The sequence below is a fragment of the Ananas comosus genome, linkage group 16 (assembly GCF_001540865.1).
Source record: "Ananas comosus cultivar F153 linkage group 16, ASM154086v1, whole genome shotgun sequence".
NCBI classification, from domain to species: Eukaryota; Viridiplantae; Streptophyta; class Magnoliopsida; order Poales; family Bromeliaceae; genus Ananas; species Ananas comosus.
The window spans coordinates 11,145,263-11,163,174 of record NC_033636.1 but is presented as its reverse complement, the minus strand read 5'-3'; the positions used below and the strand labels follow the sequence as shown (position 1 = coordinate 11,163,174).

The following is a 17,912-nucleotide window of genomic DNA, read 5'->3' as shown; positions in this document are numbered from 1 at the left end:
TATCAAAAGCTTTTCATGCCATAGTTTGGAATTGCAGACTTTATCACTGCAGCGTTTCCAGAAGACTCTTCGTTTGATACACACTCAGTTGGGCTTAAGGTGTTCTTTTCCCGCACACTATTGTGGATTGACTTTCAATCTCCCCCTCAATTCCTTCTTGGTCAACTCGCTCCCTAATTCGAGTTAAATGATCTACTCCACACGACGGTAGCCTAAAAGCCTACCCTGTTTCGGCCGGGATAGGGGCAAGGTACAATTTAGAAATCCATCATAAAATGTGGATTATGTAAACACACTTAAGTACAACCTTAGAAAGAGCTAGTCCTTCACAATGCACTTACGTGCACTACAAAGAGACTTTAAATCAGTCCTTGACTCAAAAGTCAAAAGGTCATTCCTTTACGTAGCGTTTGGATCGGATATAAAGGGGAAAATAAGGGGGTTATCCCTCCCTTTATACCAAAACAAAAATTTGGGGGGTGGGAACAAGTTGTTTCCATGGGTGGGTGGGAACAACTTGTTCCCACCCGGGTATGGAACAAAGGGTGAGAACAAGTTGTTCCCACCCCCGGTAGAGAGAGAGAGAGAAAGATTTTTATTTTAAATTTAAATTTAAATTTTCAGAATTTATAATTTTAAAATTTAAATTTATAATTTAAAATTTTAAAGTTTAAATTTTAAAATTGATATTTTTAAATTTTAATTTTTAAATTGGATATTTTTAGTTTTTAAATTTTAAATTTGCTATTTTATATCTTTGAAATTTAAATTTGGTTTTAAATTTAAAATTAAAATTTTGAAAATTAAAATTTTAAATTTTAATTTCAAATTTTAAAATTTGAAAGTTAAAATTTTTAATTTTCATTTTAAAATTGTAAGTTTAAAATTTAAAAATTTAAATTTAATTATAAGGGTAATATTATTATTTTTTATTTATAACTAACAACTATTTCGCCTTATACTCACTTTTTCATCCAAATACAATTTTTCTAGTTCCAGTTTATACTCATATTTTCATCCAAACAAAAAAATATTTTTGTTCCTACGAAATTCCATACTTGTACCTATCTTCGGTATAACTAGTTCTTACTTATATCCGAACCAAACGAAGCCTTAAGTTACAACTTTAATCATGCCTAAAGGCAAGCCAACGGAAAACCAAGTTCATTGTTCATCCTCCTGGTGAAAAGAGAGAACATATTCCTTTCCCATTCATGTGTTTCCTGCTTGTTTTGGTTTGCTATTTCCTTCGCCATTTTCATCTTCAGTAGGGTGAGGTAAAAGCAGTAGGCAGGGCAGGTCAAATTCCTGGGAGTTTAATTCCAAGTGTTGATCCGTCCTCAAAAGTAGGCCCCAGTCAAGTCAGTTTTATCCTTGGTTGTCATTCATATAGATCCATGATCAGACAGCGTAGGAACAGCCCAAAATAGTAAAACACTGAGCGATGCGAGGCTATCTACAGTCCACATTGTATATTAGGGGTCCTCCCAAATTAACCAGAAGATCCACCTCTTGATTCTTGAAGCTTCGGATCCCTCCAACTCACATCTCTTTTGATAAGGAAGAAAAAATTGTCTAGCTTTTCCCCTCCCGCGCACGGGATCATAAATGAGGAGGACCCAAAAATGAGCATGAGGTCATCTCATATGAAAAACCACTGTGTCCTGTCCGCCAATCTCCTTTTACCTCTTTTGTTGAAGCTTCTTGAACCCTTGGTTGCTACCCCGTCTACGCCCTGAGCTATAGTAGAAGTCTCTTCAGGTGTTGAGGCAATACAAGTTGCATATATCTAGAGCAAAAGAATGACAATTTAGCTGCATCGGCTATCTATTTTACATATCCAAAATGATTATTAAACAGTTTACACTTGTTCATTTCCATCCGTATATGAGTCTACGTTCAAGATGGATACATACACATTGCAAAACTTCTCTACCAAGTAGATACATCAAGGGTAGAAAGTCTTGCTATCAAGTAGGGCAAGAAGCTAGCTAATACGCGGTTTATTTTTCACGATCACCTGCTAAGGAACACACTAAAATAAAACACAAAATTACGGGTATGAGAACTTAAAAAAAAAAAAATTCAGCGAGTATAGTCGTTGACGATGTATATATATTGGACACGTTCATGCATGTATTTGGGAGATGTAATTATGTATTAGAGTTGTGTTTTATTCTGGAATATGAGCTTGTACTAGAGTTATGTTCATATTTGCAGTTGTGCTTATGCTTGGGTTGTATCGATTTTAGGTGATGACGATGTTGGTTATAAATGTTGAATGTTTTGCGTTGGCCTGGATTTCCAATGCTTCTTATTATGACAACAAAGTTGTAATACCTTGTTGCATTGATTGGAAGTTTATTTATATTTTAAGTCAACAAGATCTAAACCTTTACCAATTAAAATTTTAAGTCAATGATTGTCACGCCTTGAGATCTTTGGAAAATTTTTGTAGGAAAGCTAGTGAAAAACGTATAAATTTTTTTTTTACACCTTTGAGAATACCTTACGGATGCACATAGATCCATCACATGGACAAAAAATCTCTTGTATAGATGGACAATCTTTCTTATACATGCACGGTGTATCAACTCAAAATATAGTCAACTACACATACAACCACACAACACAAATAACATGATGATCATATAAAAATTATGATTCACATACATCAGTTATATTTAAACATTGCTAGGTAAAGAACTAAACTAATCCAACTGAATGATAGTAAACGTCAACAACAGAAGGATCTGAAATACAACTATCTAGTATCGTCCTCACGTACTGTCCCAATCTTCACTATCCGCATCACCTGGAAAATGATGAGGGGTGAGAATGTATAAATAAGTAATAAAATTTAAAAAGATTAAAAATTCTCTCTCCTCAACCACCTTAGAATAAAAAAATTTAATTATTTTATACAACCATAATAAAATTTAAAAATTATAAATATTCATTAATTAACTATTTAGAAATTGTTAATTATATAAATAAATATCATAATTGATCTGAATTATTTTAGAAAAATATATATTATTTTTAAAAAATATCTTACATGTATTGTATGTATACTATACTAGTCTATACAAGCGTAATCAGGCGAATGGCAGCTAGACCTCATCCGGCCCATTAATGGAAAGTAGATAAGCCCGGCTCCAGAGTATTTCCTTCGATCTAAGAGGAGGTGTGATGGCCCATAACCCAACAACAACTCAACCCAAGAACCCATTTACTAAAACCATTTTTTTCTCGGTAAATACGCGTGAAGCCCACCCTCAAGTGTTGAGCATTTTCTCTAAAACTAAATAGACCCTTTTTTTTTTTTCAGTGAAACCTCTCCACTTATTTTTTCCTTTTTGAATATTAGATTCTGATACATTTATTTATTTATTTTGATCAAAACCACTCGACCTTAGAAAAAAAAATAAATCAAAAGATAAATGGATCTCAGTCAAAAAAGCAAAATAAAAAAGAAATCAATGTTGAGGGTGTGTAATACAAAGTATACTAAGTGTACTATAATATACAAAGTACAGCGTGAAATTTATATATATGTCTAAATGGGCCTAGGAACGGCCCAACGCATGCGGCTTAATAGGCCCAAATTTATTAATGGGCGGGGTCAGGCCCATATTTTCTGGTTTGTGTGAAATGGTGGACTTTCCATTTTAGGTAAAGTCGGAAATAGTAAGTTTCGTTAATAGCTCCCAAATGGAAAGTTTCACTTCGGGAGGTTAATATTATGCAGTAACTTGGTTTTTTTTTGGCTTAGTTATTTATTCTTTGGTTAAGGCACTTTTGCTTTTGACCAATCAAAAAATAGAAAAGTTTGGAGAAAACTAACGTAATTTTTTCTTTTTATTTGTGGTAATCAAAATAAAAAATGTGAAGAACACTCAACAATTTTTTTAAAATATTTATCTTTTTTGAGTTTAGAAGCAAGAGGACTTATTTTAAAATTAAGTCTCCGGACAGACTCACTTTTTGGCCAAAAAAAAATTCATTTTTTTTCTTACGCAAAATAAATATGATAAGGAAACAAGTTTTTAATTTTTTATTTAAAAATTTACTTTTATTGTAAACTTTTAAGATAAATAAAATATATAAATATTTCTATTGAATTGAGACAATGTTTAAAATAATTGTGAAGTAAATAAAAAATGTACAGCGAGTTTAGACTGTCGCTGAAACGCAAAGGAAAAGGGACGTCGCAGCGCTGATCGCGCGCATCCACCCCTCGTCAACCAACGAACCCTTGCTGCCAAACCAACCCCGGGTCTCTTCTCTTGCCCTTCTCATTGGTTTTGGTTCTGGTTCTGGTTCCTTTTCCTTCCCTTCGTTGGTGCGCATGCACCGACGACAGAGCAGAAAGAAGGCATCGAACAAGATCAGATGGGGAAGACGGCGACGGGGCGGGCGGAGGAGGACGTGGAGGCGGCGTGGGCGGCTGCTCCCCAGCAGGAGGCGTGGGTGGCATGGCTGGTGCCGGCCTTCGCCCTCGCCAACACCATCGCCTTCGCCTACACCATGTACGTCAACGACTGCCCCTCCTCGCACCGCCTCCTCCTCGGCCCCCCCTACAGCTACTACTATTCCTCCCCTTCTTCTTCTTCTTCCTCTTCCACCTGCGTCTTCCCCTCCCTGCTCGGCCGCTTCGCCTTCGAGCCCTTCTCCGTCAACCCTCTCCTCGGCCCCTCCCTCCGCACGTGCGTCATCCTTCTCTCTCTAGCTCTCTCTCTCCCTGGCCTGGCCTCCCCCCCTTCTTCTTTTTGCCTTTTGCATACCGCATTTGCATATTGGCACTAATTGTTAATGTCCTCTATCGAGTCGCTGATCTCGCTCTTGACTTTGCCTCAGGCTCGACAAATTGGGAGCGCTTAATTACGCCGAGGTAGTGGAAGGAGGCCAAGGGTGGCGTCTTATTGCTTGTATATGGTTACATGCCGGGGTCGTCCACTTACTTGCTAATATGCTGAGCCTCTTATTTATAGGTGTTCGTCTTGAACAGGAATTCGGATTCGGTAAGCCAGAAATAGAAGAAAATATTTGTTATGCTTTAGTTTTTGCCTTCTCCTGTAGGGCTGTACTCCCCCAAATTAAGGACGGAAGTGGCTCCCTCCTGGTTTTTTATTAATTGACATGTGATTTTGATTTTGATTTTGAGTCCGCATCTGTCGTCATGCCGAGTCAAAGTCATAGGTTCAGGTGTTCACGCTGCCGACTGCTATCCAGTTCTGGACTAAGGAAAAATAAAAAAATAAAATGAAAATGAAAAAAAAAACAATGTAAAAGGAGTAAAGGATTACTCACTCGGTACAAAACTGCTTTCGACGAGTTTTGTCTGTCTACCGACAGTCAATAGTTAATGTACTTTGTGATCTTTTGTCAAAAAATTCGAGTCCCTCGTCACACTTGCCTAAATATCACTCGCATGCTGTGCGCAAATATTTAAAATATTCAGGCCTTTCATTTAGTTCTATTCCTCCCATGAGAAAGCAAATATAATCTCTTCCTAAATATTTTAGAGTTCAGGTTCAGGACATTTTACCGTTCATTTGTGTGAGAATAGAATCATGGCATGTTAAGTGAGGGCATAAATTGCATGCATTTTACCATTTTTGCACCATTAATAGTATCATGGTTCTGCCTTACAGTTAAGATTGGTATGTTGTATTTACTCTCTGGATTCGGTGGGAGCTTGATGTCTTGCTTGTCTATTCGTACAAAAATATCCGTTGGTGCATCTGGTGCACTTTTTGGCCTACTGGGAGCTATGCTATCTGAGCTCATTATGAATTGGACGATATATGCGAACAAGGTGACTATACATACCTCGTTGCAATGGCAGTATGTATAATAATGTGTATGTTTCCTATTTGAAAAGCTTAATTCTATTTTATCAGCTGAAAGTTGTGCTTTCCAGTTTGCAGCACTTTTGACTCTGATTGTGGTAATAGCAATCAACTTGGCTGTTGGAATCGTTCCGCATGTGGATAGTTCTGCACATATTGGAGGATTTATTTCTGGTTTTCTGCTTGGATTTGTTCTTCTGATTCGTCCTCAGTTTGGCTGGATTAACCGCAAGCACATCCCTCCGGGTTACAACATTGAACTTGTGAAACCAAAGCACAAAACTTATCAGCATATCTTGTGGCTTGTTGCTATAATCCTACTAATTACAGGGTAACCTCTTCAATGCCACCTAACTTTTCTACAGACTAATTTATTTTGTAGTATTTACTTTCCTAATGGCCTTCGAGACTATTAGTTTCCGAGCAATCCCTTTCTTACTATTTATGCACTTTACTTTAGTGGTAGATGATGCTTAGCTGCCGAAAGTCATTGAAAACTCAGGTGTTGAAACGCAGAGTTGTTATTGGCAAATGTTTGTGCCAAAATATCTGAATGAAAAGACATGATATCTTATTATAGAAAAATGGGGAAAAAAAACGGATCTCATTATCTATCATCTTAAAAATGTTTGACTCAGAAGTTTTTTGTTTTTTTCCCAGTCTCTAGTTTCTTTTGACACCTGATATTTGAATCTTTTCGCTGCCAGATTCTTGATTGGATTGATAAAGCTATTTCGTGGAGTCTCAAAGCAACACTGACTACGCACTTTTATAGTATTCTCTGCTGCAACCCTGGAATTACATTAAAGTAATACATAGCCTGGCAAAAAATTTTCAAGTTATAGCATCTGGCTTTGCTTTCAAGAATCTATCCTGAAGAGTCTTACAAGTGAGGGAGAAGCAGGTTTGTCATTGCCTGTTAGATGAAATGTTCGTGATGGCAAGGAAATGATCTAGAATTGCATAGCTTCATCAAGAAGGCGCAAAGAGGGTGGGATTGGAAGCTGTTGTCAATTCAATGCAAGGCAGAGATTGGTATGGACAATACGGGCAAGCAATAAGAAGCAATAAGTTATTCTTCCTTGCTCTCTCTCTCTCTCTCTCTCTCTCTGATAGTGTCGTGTTTAGCTTGGAAAGTGCTGCTGTGTGCTATTGAAAATCCTTTGCTTGTGCCTTTCAAAAGAAAAGAGATGTCTCTTCAGAAGTGGACTAGAACCCACTGAAACTTTTGAGTCTTGTACAGATCAGTTTTGCAATAGTTTTGCAATGAATATTAGATACTGTTATGCCACATGTAAATAATTGATGCATTACCGTAGCAACTATGATGCGGTCCTAATCCCATGGACACTAGAGATCTAAGTATAATCTGAATTGAAGGGAATCGCAATTTAAAGCGCACATTGATCTTCGGAAGTTGAGAACTTTTAGTCTGGCATGTTAATGCATTTTGGAAGCGGGATAGCTTTTACTTGTTTTTTTTTTAAGAGATAGGTAGGACACTACCTACTTTGTTTATTTTATTTAGAAATAAACTTAGCTAGAATGTGAATCAACTAGGATTCGAACTTGGAACCTCGGGTATCAATCACTAAGCCCTTTACCACTTGTTCTAGGGACGATCGGTGATAGCTTTAATTGTTGCTTCTTTTTCTTCTTCCTCTTTTTTTTTTTTTTTTTTTTTTTTTGGTTTGTCATCAAAATTGTCCACCGACAACGTAACTAAACTTCCCTCTTAAGTAGAGAGGAAGTCATCTTGCATGTGCATCATTCTTGCTTACGGAGGAACCAAAACTAGCAAAAAGGTGATGATGACATGCCAGTTTCCAGTATAAGCAAAGTTTTGTAAAACAAACGGCGGAGTGGAAATTAAATTTTAAACAATGTTGAATCAAGTGTAATGAGCACTAAATCAAGATTCTCGTTAAACCAGACGCGAATACAGCTGGGTCATGGGTAGTGGCCTTTAAAGACATTTTAGAGGCTCTAAAGTGTCATTTGCTTGGGCTGGCCATCCCACGTTCTACGCCCTCAACAATTAGCTATTCCACTCTAAGGCAGTGTTTGGTTTGAAAATAAAGAAGAAAATAAGCCCTTGTTCTTATTTTTGTTTCTAAACGTCGTGTTTAGTATCTGAGAACAGTAGTTCTCAAGTTACTGGAATAAGCTGGTATTAAATTGAAACTATTGTTCCACCTTTTTCTCTAGAAGAACTTTGTTTTCGTATGGAAACAAGGTTAATTGAAGTCTAAATTTAATTTCAATTATGATATTAAATTATTATACTTAATATATTTAAATTATTATTTATTACTTAAATAATAAAATAATTTATTAATTTATTATTTATAATTAATTATTAATAATTTAATGTATTTATCTATAAACTAATATTTATATTGATCAACCATTAATAATTCTATTAATCTAATTAATTTTTTTTACTAGTTATCTAGCTAAAATAATTTACTAACTAATTCGAAAGTTAAATTATTTTTTATAATTAATTATTTAATTAATATATTTTTATTATGTTATACAATATTCATAGATAATAAATTTATTAATTTATTAAATTATTTTTAAGTAATGTTTTGATGTTAATTAATTAAATAAAATAATTTTAATTTAAAATTATAATTTTTATTCCCTTTGTTCTAATCTAACCATGCAAATTTCATTTATTTTATTATTAAAAACAACCTAATTGTGATCCAAATAAAAAATGTCTAGTTTCTACTTATACCTGAACTTATATCTATTGTTAGAATAAACGGTTCTTATTTATATCTAAACCAAATGCAGTTTAAAAGAACCGGTGCTCCAATAGCATACCTGGCCTTAGCCACTCATTAAACAAGGAAAGAATTTTGTGACAAGTGACAACAGCACAAACTCAAGATTGGGAATAGAGGTCAGCGAGAGGGGGGGGAGGGTTATAAAAGTAAGTTTCTCCTATCAGAGTTATTTTACATAAAAATACCATAATTCTTCATGCTGCACAAAAATACAGAAATATTTTTCTTTTCAACATAAAATTACTATTTTGCCTTTAATTAGATTATTACTATCTGTTTTTGCACGATAGAATTAGTTTAGTAACCCGACAAAAAAAGACGCTTTCACTTGCAAGTGGCGAAAATATAACAGAGATTTGACTCAACTTAAAATGCTATTGTATTGTAAGCATATAACTATGGATGATAGATTACAACTTGACTGCGTAGGTACAGGTTACAAATCAAAAGGAACTAGATGTGCCCAACCAGTAAGTGAAAAGAAAGACAAGCCGAGCTATCAACGCAGAAAAGGATGGCCATCTTGCTTCGCAGAGTATAGTGCCACCGATACATGGCCTATCAGCTGATCAACAGTTCTAATCAAGACTGATCAAGAGAGAAGCAAGCATAATTCGTGTTGCCTTCATAACAATATGCCACTAGCAGATTTTGCAATCCCAATTATCAGATGTCGAAGGTCATAACAAAGCAGCTCAAGATAGTACCATTTCATAGAGGAAAATATAGGACAAAGACGTCCGACAGCTCATAGACAGAGCCATCTGCAGCGTGCATCTTTTTGAGGTTCATCATGTCTATACGTATTTAACTCAGCAACAGCATGCATGGATCCACAAGTTGAATACAAAATATAGAGATCACAAAAGTAAAGAAACAAGAGGCTTGACTGAAATATTCGAAACGCAGACAGTAAAAGCAACTGGCATATAGAGCATCAGTGATTGCCATCAGTGATTGCCGCCAGCACTACACAAGCTAATAAGATCCATCACTGTGGAATATAATGCTTCAAGAGACAAATATCCCAAAAACTTGCGATTCTCTGACTCGCCATTGCCTGTGGAAAGCTTTCCCTCCTCCATTGACCAATTTTCCAGCACCACCCACCATGAAATGCAGCCATAGACATCATCGGGATCCACATGAGCAACCAGGCCAAGCGTGTCACCCTGGTCCAAATCAAAGTACAGACACAAGAAATCTCTGCTTGCATTCATCCCAACAACCAATGCTTCCTCATGAAGCCAATGGATTACCTGACCAGCAATCTGCGATAAAGGGCATCAATGAACTCCAAACATGATCAAACTTCTTTTATAAAAGTTCGAAGTGGTATTAAAAAAATAAAAAATTAAAAAATAGTATAGACTTATGTTTGATTCATTTAGCACTACAATCTCAATGTCATTAAAACTAATGTAATTAAAACTAGGTTGCCGGTTGAATTGCAATCCACTGTACTTCTCATATGGTTCATCATAATTGCATGCTTAAACCAACAATGTCGTAGCATGCTAAACCCAATCGACTGGCATAACTAGCTTGGCCCATAATGATTGGTGATCTCGTACAAACCACCTCTAGAATCGCACACTTCACTTGGTGATCCTAGACTTTTGTAATTGGACCTGACAAGCACGCCAGACTCTGACAGGTAAAGAATTTACATATCCTCCAGAGTCTCATACTGGAAAATGATGGCAAACTATTTGTGTAATTAAGGACTGGTGTAGTAATATGAGTAACTTGCATTTTGAGCAAAGTGCTTTAGGCCCAACAAGCTGCTTAGACCAGTGGGTTGGATTTTGGCATGTTAAACATGTGAAGTCCGATAATCAAGATGAATGATTAACCATATAAAGCAAATATTCATTATAATTAGACCCATTAACAATGCAAGGAAAAGGGCTCAATCCATGGGGATAAGCATACAAATCCACCAGCAAGACAAAATGCTCGTTTTATGCTTTATTCTAGAGAACTTATCATAGACATAATAAAGAGGTACCTGCTGCAGAAGAATCATTGGAAGATCTTCCAAGTCGCAACCAAAACAGTTTATCAAGCATAAATCAGAATAATTTCCATTAAATGAGCCAACGATACTAGGAGAACCTTCACCAGTCACACTAATTTGGTCATCCTTCAGGATCACCTTTGTGTGGAACTGTGACCTGATTTTGCAGTTCACTTCCTGATTGTCTGAAAGCTTTCTTATCCGACCAGCATGAAGGGACGGCTCCGGAACTTTCAGACACAGAGACCACGATGAAGTTCGAGAATGCCAGGTAAATTGAGATATCAAGTGAAGATAAGGAACCCTGCTCACCTGAATTCAAAGAAAGAAATTACTGCTATCAAACAACTGTGTTGCCTAGGTCTTTTACCACCCCCCACCTTGCCTAGGCTCCCTAAACCCTAAACCTCCAGGCCAAAATAAGAAAAAAAAAAAAAAAAAAAAAAACTGTTTTTTCCTCATACGAAAAAGAAGAGAGAAACCCGTGAGTTTAATCTTTATTTCTGCTTATGTCTATGAAAGTAATACGATTGTTACCAGCCGTTCTATCTCTGAGAGAACTTTGTTGGAAAACATCCTATGAGCCACTGTCATGCAGAAATGATCCAGCAAAGCATAACTGCTACCAGGAGGCTGACCAGACAACTGAGGACGGTGATTGACGTGATAATGCCTTTCTTTTGCTCTTGTCAGGAAATATTCATGAAAAATATATAGCAAATAGGTCTCTAAACTTATTGGACTAGGAACATCCAACAATTTCTTCTTAAAAGGATCATGCTTCTCATCAGTGACAGCAAGCTCAGAGCTTGAAAATTCACTTTCCTCACTATGTGTATGCCCTGTAAGGATCATCTGAGAGACATCTTCACCGCCAGAGGGTACAAGACAAATACATAAGGAATTCTCTTGACCAATTGCTAACTGTAAAAAATCTTCTCGCATCCCAGTCACATTTATACCCTGTGATGGGTTATATGTCTCAAGGTTCAACACATCAAAAACCTAAACACAAGAGATTGACCCAATTAAGCATAAATCAACAGAAAATACAATTGAACAATATAGATATAATTCATATACACCTGCTCTTCAAATATTGACCGATGAATTTCCCGAAGAACTGAATGTGCTCCTTTTACGCATTTATTGACATCTTCATCAGTCAATGCTTCTCTCTTAGCCGCTTGAGCAAGCACGCTTGAGTTATATACTTCCCCTTTACTAAAGAAGCTTCTTTTGCAACTGGTATCAGCCCCAAGAAATTGCACAGATAAGGAACGGCATGATTTTTTTGGTACTTGTATAGCTAAATTGCCTGCAGAGTCGTGATCAATACGGACTGTGGCCATAGATAATGGGCGAGATATTGCAGCCAGATCTGACAGAGCACTACTGTCGAGTAGATCAAATGAGAAACCCTCACTGCCTGGACCACTTGTCGCCAACCGCTGTCGTTTCACTTTCCAATTCTGCTGCAATCTGTCAGGTAATTGCTAGTGACTCACATTCATATAATAGTAGAGTAGCTAACATAAAATTCTGGTTTACCTGATCAGTGAACCATAGAATCTGGCTTCCCGTAAAACCTGCTGCTCCAGTGCTTTAGATGACTGTCTGAAGTACCTTCCAAGATTCTAAGTGAAGCATAACACAAGGCCCATTAATAAGTCCAATGAGTTTTAGTGAAGAGCTACTGAAAAGGGAAAGAAAGAAGCATAAAATGTAGAAGGACCAAAAGAAAAAAAAGGGGCTTAGGATCGTTGTTCTAGTCAAATGCACAAATATAGGACTAACCAAAGAAGTGTTATTCTGACAAATCATTATAATTATGCTTTCCCAAATTAGGCTTAAAAGATAAAAGCTGCTAACAACTCGAAGGGGCTGTTTGATTCAAGGTTTGTAATACCCCGGAAATGTTATATATTTTATATTTCGAATAGCATGTTTGTTACTAACTTACCAAGCCGTTTGGGTCGGGAGCTTCTTAAGGAGTAGTGTATTGTTATTAATTGACTACTAATGACTCTCATCATACATGAAAATGAAAAGACCTCCTAACCCATGATAACCTAGTATTCCAACAGCCTAGAAATTTACAATGATCCTGCTACTTTACTAACATCTTTTACAACTACCCGACTGGAGTTGAATGGTAATGATTTGAATATTTTCAATAGAAAATATGGAGTACTAGAATATTGCAAATCGTGTACCAAATGGGCCCATAGTTGTAAATAGAGGATGTATAAAAAATAATTATGCAGGATGAGTGTTCAAGACATTAGACGTAGTTAGAGCTTGTGAAACTAGCTGTAGAGTGCTACTATTTTCTAGTATTTATTCTCTGAACATTCATATACACATATATATACATATGTGTGTGTGTATATATTTGCATGTCACACTATTTTAATTGTTATTTCAAATCAACATAAATTGTTGCATCATATTTATTCAAAAATTGACAATATGAGTCCAAAATTTAATTGTGTTTTAGACGAAAAGTATCAAAATTGTAATTCACATTAATTTAAAAAATTAACATATAACTTTGATCCACTTTAACTGAAACTTTTAATTGTTAATTCAAATTTGATATCAAAAATGAAATTTAATTTACGATTTAAACTCAAATTCTAATTTCAGTTTAAAAATTCATTAAATTTAAATTTAAAGTACATAAGATTAAAATTTATATATATATATTTAAAATTAAATTCAAATTTGATTATTGGTGGCAAATCAATAAAAAAGTTAATATAACAATTAAATATTAGTAGATAGTGTTGAGATAATCTGAAAATATTCACTTAAAAAAAAGGCACAGAATGATATAGAAATATTTAGTAAAAAAGAAAAGGTTCTCCATTAGAGGGGAAAAGAAAGAAATTTAAAGCTTGTTTCGTTATGTTATTTGTTTTGTGTAAGAAAAAAAAAAGAAACCAAACTTCTTTTCCCCTCAAAAGTGGGTTTGTCGGCCAATCCAAATTTAAAATACATGCTATATATATATTATAAGTATATATATATATATATATATATATGAGAAGAGAGAGAGGAGAGAGAGAAGAGAGAGAGAGAGTCCGCTACTATACTTTTATGAGTACGATCGCACTCGTACTCATAAGTCATTTTCGATAATAGAGTTTCTGAATCGACGATCCATACCGTAAATGTTATCTAGAGCATTTAAAACTTCTAGAAATGTTATATATTATATATTATATATATATATATATATATTATTATATATATACACTTAGGCTGGAATCCTATCAATAGCACCAAGCATTTGTGCTATTAGATTTTCGGCCCTTGGATTAAAAAATGTACGGTTAGGATGATGTGGGCCCTAGGTTGAGTGATGTTGGTTTTAATAGTATAATCTAATTGGTGAAAATAGTCAAAGGGTCAAATCTAACGGGGAAACTTGATAGCACCAAATGCATGGTGCTATTGATAGTATCCCAGCCGGACTCATTATTATATAATATATATATATATATATATATATATATATAATATATATAAAATTAGCTACTATACTATCTATAGTACCGAGCTCCGGTACTAAGTGTTTGTTTTCGATCTTAGAGGCGTTCAAATCAACGATCCACACCGTTAAATATGATCTAGGGTATATGAATTTCTTAGGAATAAAATTTTAGTTTTTTTCGATATCGTTTACTTAGTAAATAAATTATATCAAAATGGACGGTGGACATTGAATAATCTTTAAAACTTGAGCATAGGACTTTTAAATTCAAGATCAAGAATGTTAACCTTAATTTAATATAGTTTAAAGTATTTTCTATCAAATTTGAAGAAATTTAGATTCTTCTACACCGTTAAACTCCAAACTCGTCATAATAGCCATTGAAAATGACAATTTTGAAATAGTTTGATCATAAAGTAAACTATGCCGAAAAAATATAAATTTATTTCTAGAAACTTTAAATACCCTAGATCAGTTTTAACGGTGTGGATCGTTGATTTGAACACCCTAAGATCGAAAACCAACACTATAATACCGGAGCTCGGAACTATAGATAGTATAGTAGCTAGCTCTATATATATATATATTATATATATATATATAGGAGAGGAGAGAGAGAGAAGAGAGAGAGAGAGAGAGAGAGAGAGAGAAAGAGAGAGTCCGGCTGCTATACTCTTATGAGTACGATTGCCCTCGTACTCATAAGTTGTTTTCGATGATAGAGCTTCCGAATCAACGATCCACACCATTAAACGTTATCTAAAGCATTTAAAACGTCTAGAAATCAAATTTTATAATTTTTCAACATTATTTACCTTACGATCAAAAGGTCACAAAATTGACAATTTTTAACGGCTGGTATGGGATATTTACTAGTTTAACGGTGAAAAAGATTCGAAATCGGTTGAATTTTTGATAGAAAATTCTATTCACTACATAGATAAAGATCAATAACTCCGATCTTAAATTGATGGATCCGAACATCCATTTTTAAGACGTCGTTCGATTTTGACCATTCATTTTATACTCGTTTGATGAACTTTATTATAATTTCGAAAAATTACGAAATTTATTTTCTAGAAGTTTCAAATACTCTAGATCATATTTAATGGAGTGGATCGTCGATTCGGAAGCTCCATCGTTGAAAACAACTTATGAGTATAAAGAATTCTATACTCATAAGAGTGTAGTAGCCCTAGCCTATATATATATATATATAGAGTCCGGCTACTATACTCTTATGAGTACGATCGCCTTCGTACTCATAAGTTGATTTCGATGAAAGAGCTTCCGAATCGACGATCCATACCGTTAAACATTTTCTAGAGCATATAAAATTTCTAGAAATCAAATTTTATAATTTTTCGATATCATTTACCTTACGATCAAAAGCTCACAAAATTGACAATTTTTAACGGCCGGTATGTGATACTTGCTAGTTTAACGGTATAAAAGAATCGAAATAGCTTGAATTTTTTATAGAAAATTCTATTCACTACCTAGATAAAGATCAATAATCCCGATCTTAAATTGAAGAATCCGATCATTCATTTTTAGGACGTCGTTCGATTTTGACCGTTCATTTTATATCCGCTTGATGAACTTTATAATAATTTCGAAAAATTACAAAATTTATTTTCTAGAAGTTTCAAATACTCTAGATCATGTTTAACGGTGTGGATCGTCAATTTGGAAGCCTCAACATCGAAAACAACTTATGAGTACGAAGGGCGCTATACTCATAAAAGTATAGTAGCCCTACTCTCTCTCTCTCTCTCTCTCTCTCTCTCTCTCTCTCTCTATATATATATATATATATATATATATATATTCATATTCTCAGATATATTTAGAAAAGGGATTAACAAATGGAACTGCACAACACTCAATCAAGATAGTGTATATATTTTGGACAAATAGAAAAGACAGAATAACGGCTACTGATTTACCTGTAGAAAAAAGAAAAAAGACACACATTTGGCAGCAGCAAATTTACGCTAAGACATACCCGAAGACGGTGAAGTTTAGTTGCTGCAGACACAGCAAGATCTGCTAAAGCTTCACTAGGCAACTGCTTTGGTCTTTGCATTCCAGCAACTGCTACAGCATCATTTGCTTCAACCTAGGAGATTATCTTCAAAAAGAAGGAAATGAGTGCAGACAATCTTGAATAAAATCATCACAACTACAAAATTCCTAACAGCAACGAGGAGATTAATCACTTAAATTCGAAAACTAGCAGTTTGTGGTTGCTCGCTCAAGAGCTCCTCTGAGGTTATCAGCTCTAAAATCACAAAAGGTTTTGTGTTATCCTTTCTGTTAAATCCAACAGATCTGCAACATGATCAACTAACAAGGAGGAGACAAAACAAAATTAAACAAAACAGAAACAAAAACCTGAGGTCTCCCTTAAGAAGGATTATGCGTCAGCTTAGAATCTATATATAATATGCATGGTTCTACAACATGATCAGTCCTAAGCATGGCATTTGAGAGCGAAAAGAAAAGGGACGCCCAGAAGAATTATATTGGAAAAACTAGAAACGAATGAGTTGATCCGTTGGAAGCCATGTTGATATTTCATTTTATCATTTCCCAATTCGTAAAACAGAGCTGGTCGAAGGCAAACCATCTCGACCAACCATTCGATTCATATAATTGGAAGCCAAGAGGATTTCGAAAGGCCGACCAATATATAATAGGTCCTCGAGCACCGTGCACAGACAAAGCAGACGGACATCTCCGAAATGTGTTGATTTTATTCAGCATTCTAAATTTATCTTGGCTCGATAGCCAAATGAAGCAGCGAAGAGAGAAAGGAGGAGAGGAGAGGGACGGGAAGAGAGAGAGAGAGAGAGAGAGAGAGAGAGAGCGCGCGCGCGCGCGCACAAAAACAAAACAAGAAAAGAGAGAGAGGGAGAGAGAAATACCGTGTTGATGAGGTCGATGATGACGGATAACTCCTGGTGGGCGAGGTGGAGGTTGTCCACCAGGCCCTGCCAAGGCCAAGCCTGCGGCGCCTCCTTTGAGGCGGAGCTGCTCGTCTTCTTCGCCTTCTTCGCGTCCTTCTCCACCACGGAAGAGAAGTCGATGCGCCGAATCTGGGCCAGCCGCTGCTCCTCGTTGCTCCTATCGCTGCCGGAAAAGCAAACGGACGGATGCCCGTCGATCAGAGAGTGAACAGTAAAAAGCAGAAATCAATCCATAAGACAGCAGGGCGGGGATTGCTCGTACGGGGGGAATTGCTCGTTCCCAAATTCATCGATGGATTCCAGTCGCTTGATGGGGAGCTTGTCGAGATCGATTCCCATGCTTCTACTTCCCTCCGTGGAGCTCGATCCCATCATCGTAAGAGGGGACGGAGAGAGAGAGAGAGAGAGAGAGCGAGCGAGCGAGCGAGCGGAGGAACGAAAACCCTACTACAGAATACAGATCCCCGCCGCGCATGCCGGGCTGGGCCCGAGCTGCCTACGGCCCGGCATGGCTCTTCGGCCCAGAAGGCACGGGCCGGGCTGGCCTCTTAAAGTATTTATTTTTTGAATTTTTTAAAAATATTTAGTTTAAATTTGATTAAATCATTAAAATTTTGTAAAAATAATTATAATATAGTAAATATTTAACTTTTTAAATAAATAAATAAATTTGTATTGTTTTTTTGAAAAGAAAAATGAAATGAGAATTTTGGTCCAATAGCGGAGAAGGTGGGGGTTTCTAGGGAGGAAGGGGTCTCGGAAGAGGGA

At 36.0% G+C, this 17,912-nt stretch overlaps 2 protein-coding genes across 4 annotated transcripts; one reads left to right on the top strand and one right to left on the bottom strand.

Moving 5' to 3' along the window:
- LOC109721970 (RHOMBOID-like protein 1) lies at positions 4,184-7,223 on the top strand. 2 transcript variants are annotated; one of them, XM_020249807.1, is made up of 5 exons: positions 4,184-4,709; positions 4,861-5,024; positions 5,658-5,821; positions 5,927-6,186; positions 6,563-7,223. In XM_020249807.1, exons 1-5 carry the CDS (start codon positions 4,396-4,398, stop codon positions 6,612-6,614), a joined length of 954 nt encoding a protein of 317 aa, XP_020105396.1. In that variant the 5' UTR covers positions 4,184-4,395; the 3' UTR covers positions 6,615-7,223. The 2 variants fall into 2 exon arrangements, with proteins under 2 accessions (XP_020105396.1, XP_020105397.1); XM_020249808.1 differs by having other exon boundaries at positions 4,185-4,532.
- Positions 9,009-17,571, bottom strand: LOC109722295 (mediator of RNA polymerase II transcription subunit 17). 2 transcript variants are annotated; one of them, XM_020250293.1, is made up of 8 exons: positions 17,407-17,571; positions 17,103-17,307; positions 16,181-16,294; positions 12,225-12,310; positions 11,759-12,155; positions 11,211-11,678; positions 10,665-10,985; positions 9,009-9,924 (listed from the first exon to the last, which is right to left on the bottom strand). In XM_020250293.1, exons 1-8 carry the CDS (start codon positions 17,517-17,519, stop codon positions 9,604-9,606), a joined length of 2,025 nt encoding a protein of 674 aa, XP_020105882.1. In that variant the 5' UTR covers positions 17,520-17,571; the 3' UTR covers positions 9,009-9,603. The 2 variants fall into 2 exon arrangements, with proteins under 2 accessions (XP_020105882.1, XP_020105883.1); XM_020250294.1 differs by lacking the exon at positions 17,407-17,571 and having other exon boundaries at positions 16,181-16,306; positions 17,103-17,242.

Excerpts from the sequence above, each read along its gene's own strand:
- LOC109721970 (XM_020249807.1), top strand. The coding sequence starts at position 4,396 with ATGGGGAAGACGGCGACGGGGCGGGCGGAGGAGGACGTGGAGGCGGCG. Across the intron at positions 5,822-5,926 it reads GGACGATATATGCGAACAAG|TTTGCAGCACTTTTGACTCT; the intron begins GTGACTATACAT and ends TGTGCTTTCCAG. Across the intron at positions 6,187-6,562 it reads ATAATCCTACTAATTACAGG|ATTCTTGATTGGATTGATAA; the intron begins GTAACCTCTTCA and ends TTTCGCTGCCAG.
- LOC109722295 (XM_020250293.1), bottom strand. The coding sequence starts at position 17,519 with ATGATGGGATCGAGCTCCACGGAGGGAAGTAGAAGCATGGGAATCGAT. Across the intron at positions 17,308-17,406 it reads GGGAACGAGCAATTCCCCCC|CGATAGGAGCAACGAGGAGC; the intron begins GTACGAGCAATC and ends CTTTTCCGGCAG. Across the intron at positions 12,156-12,224 it reads TTCTATGGTTCACTGATCAG|ATTGCAGCAGAATTGGAAAG; the intron begins GTAAACCAGAAT and ends ATTACCTGACAG.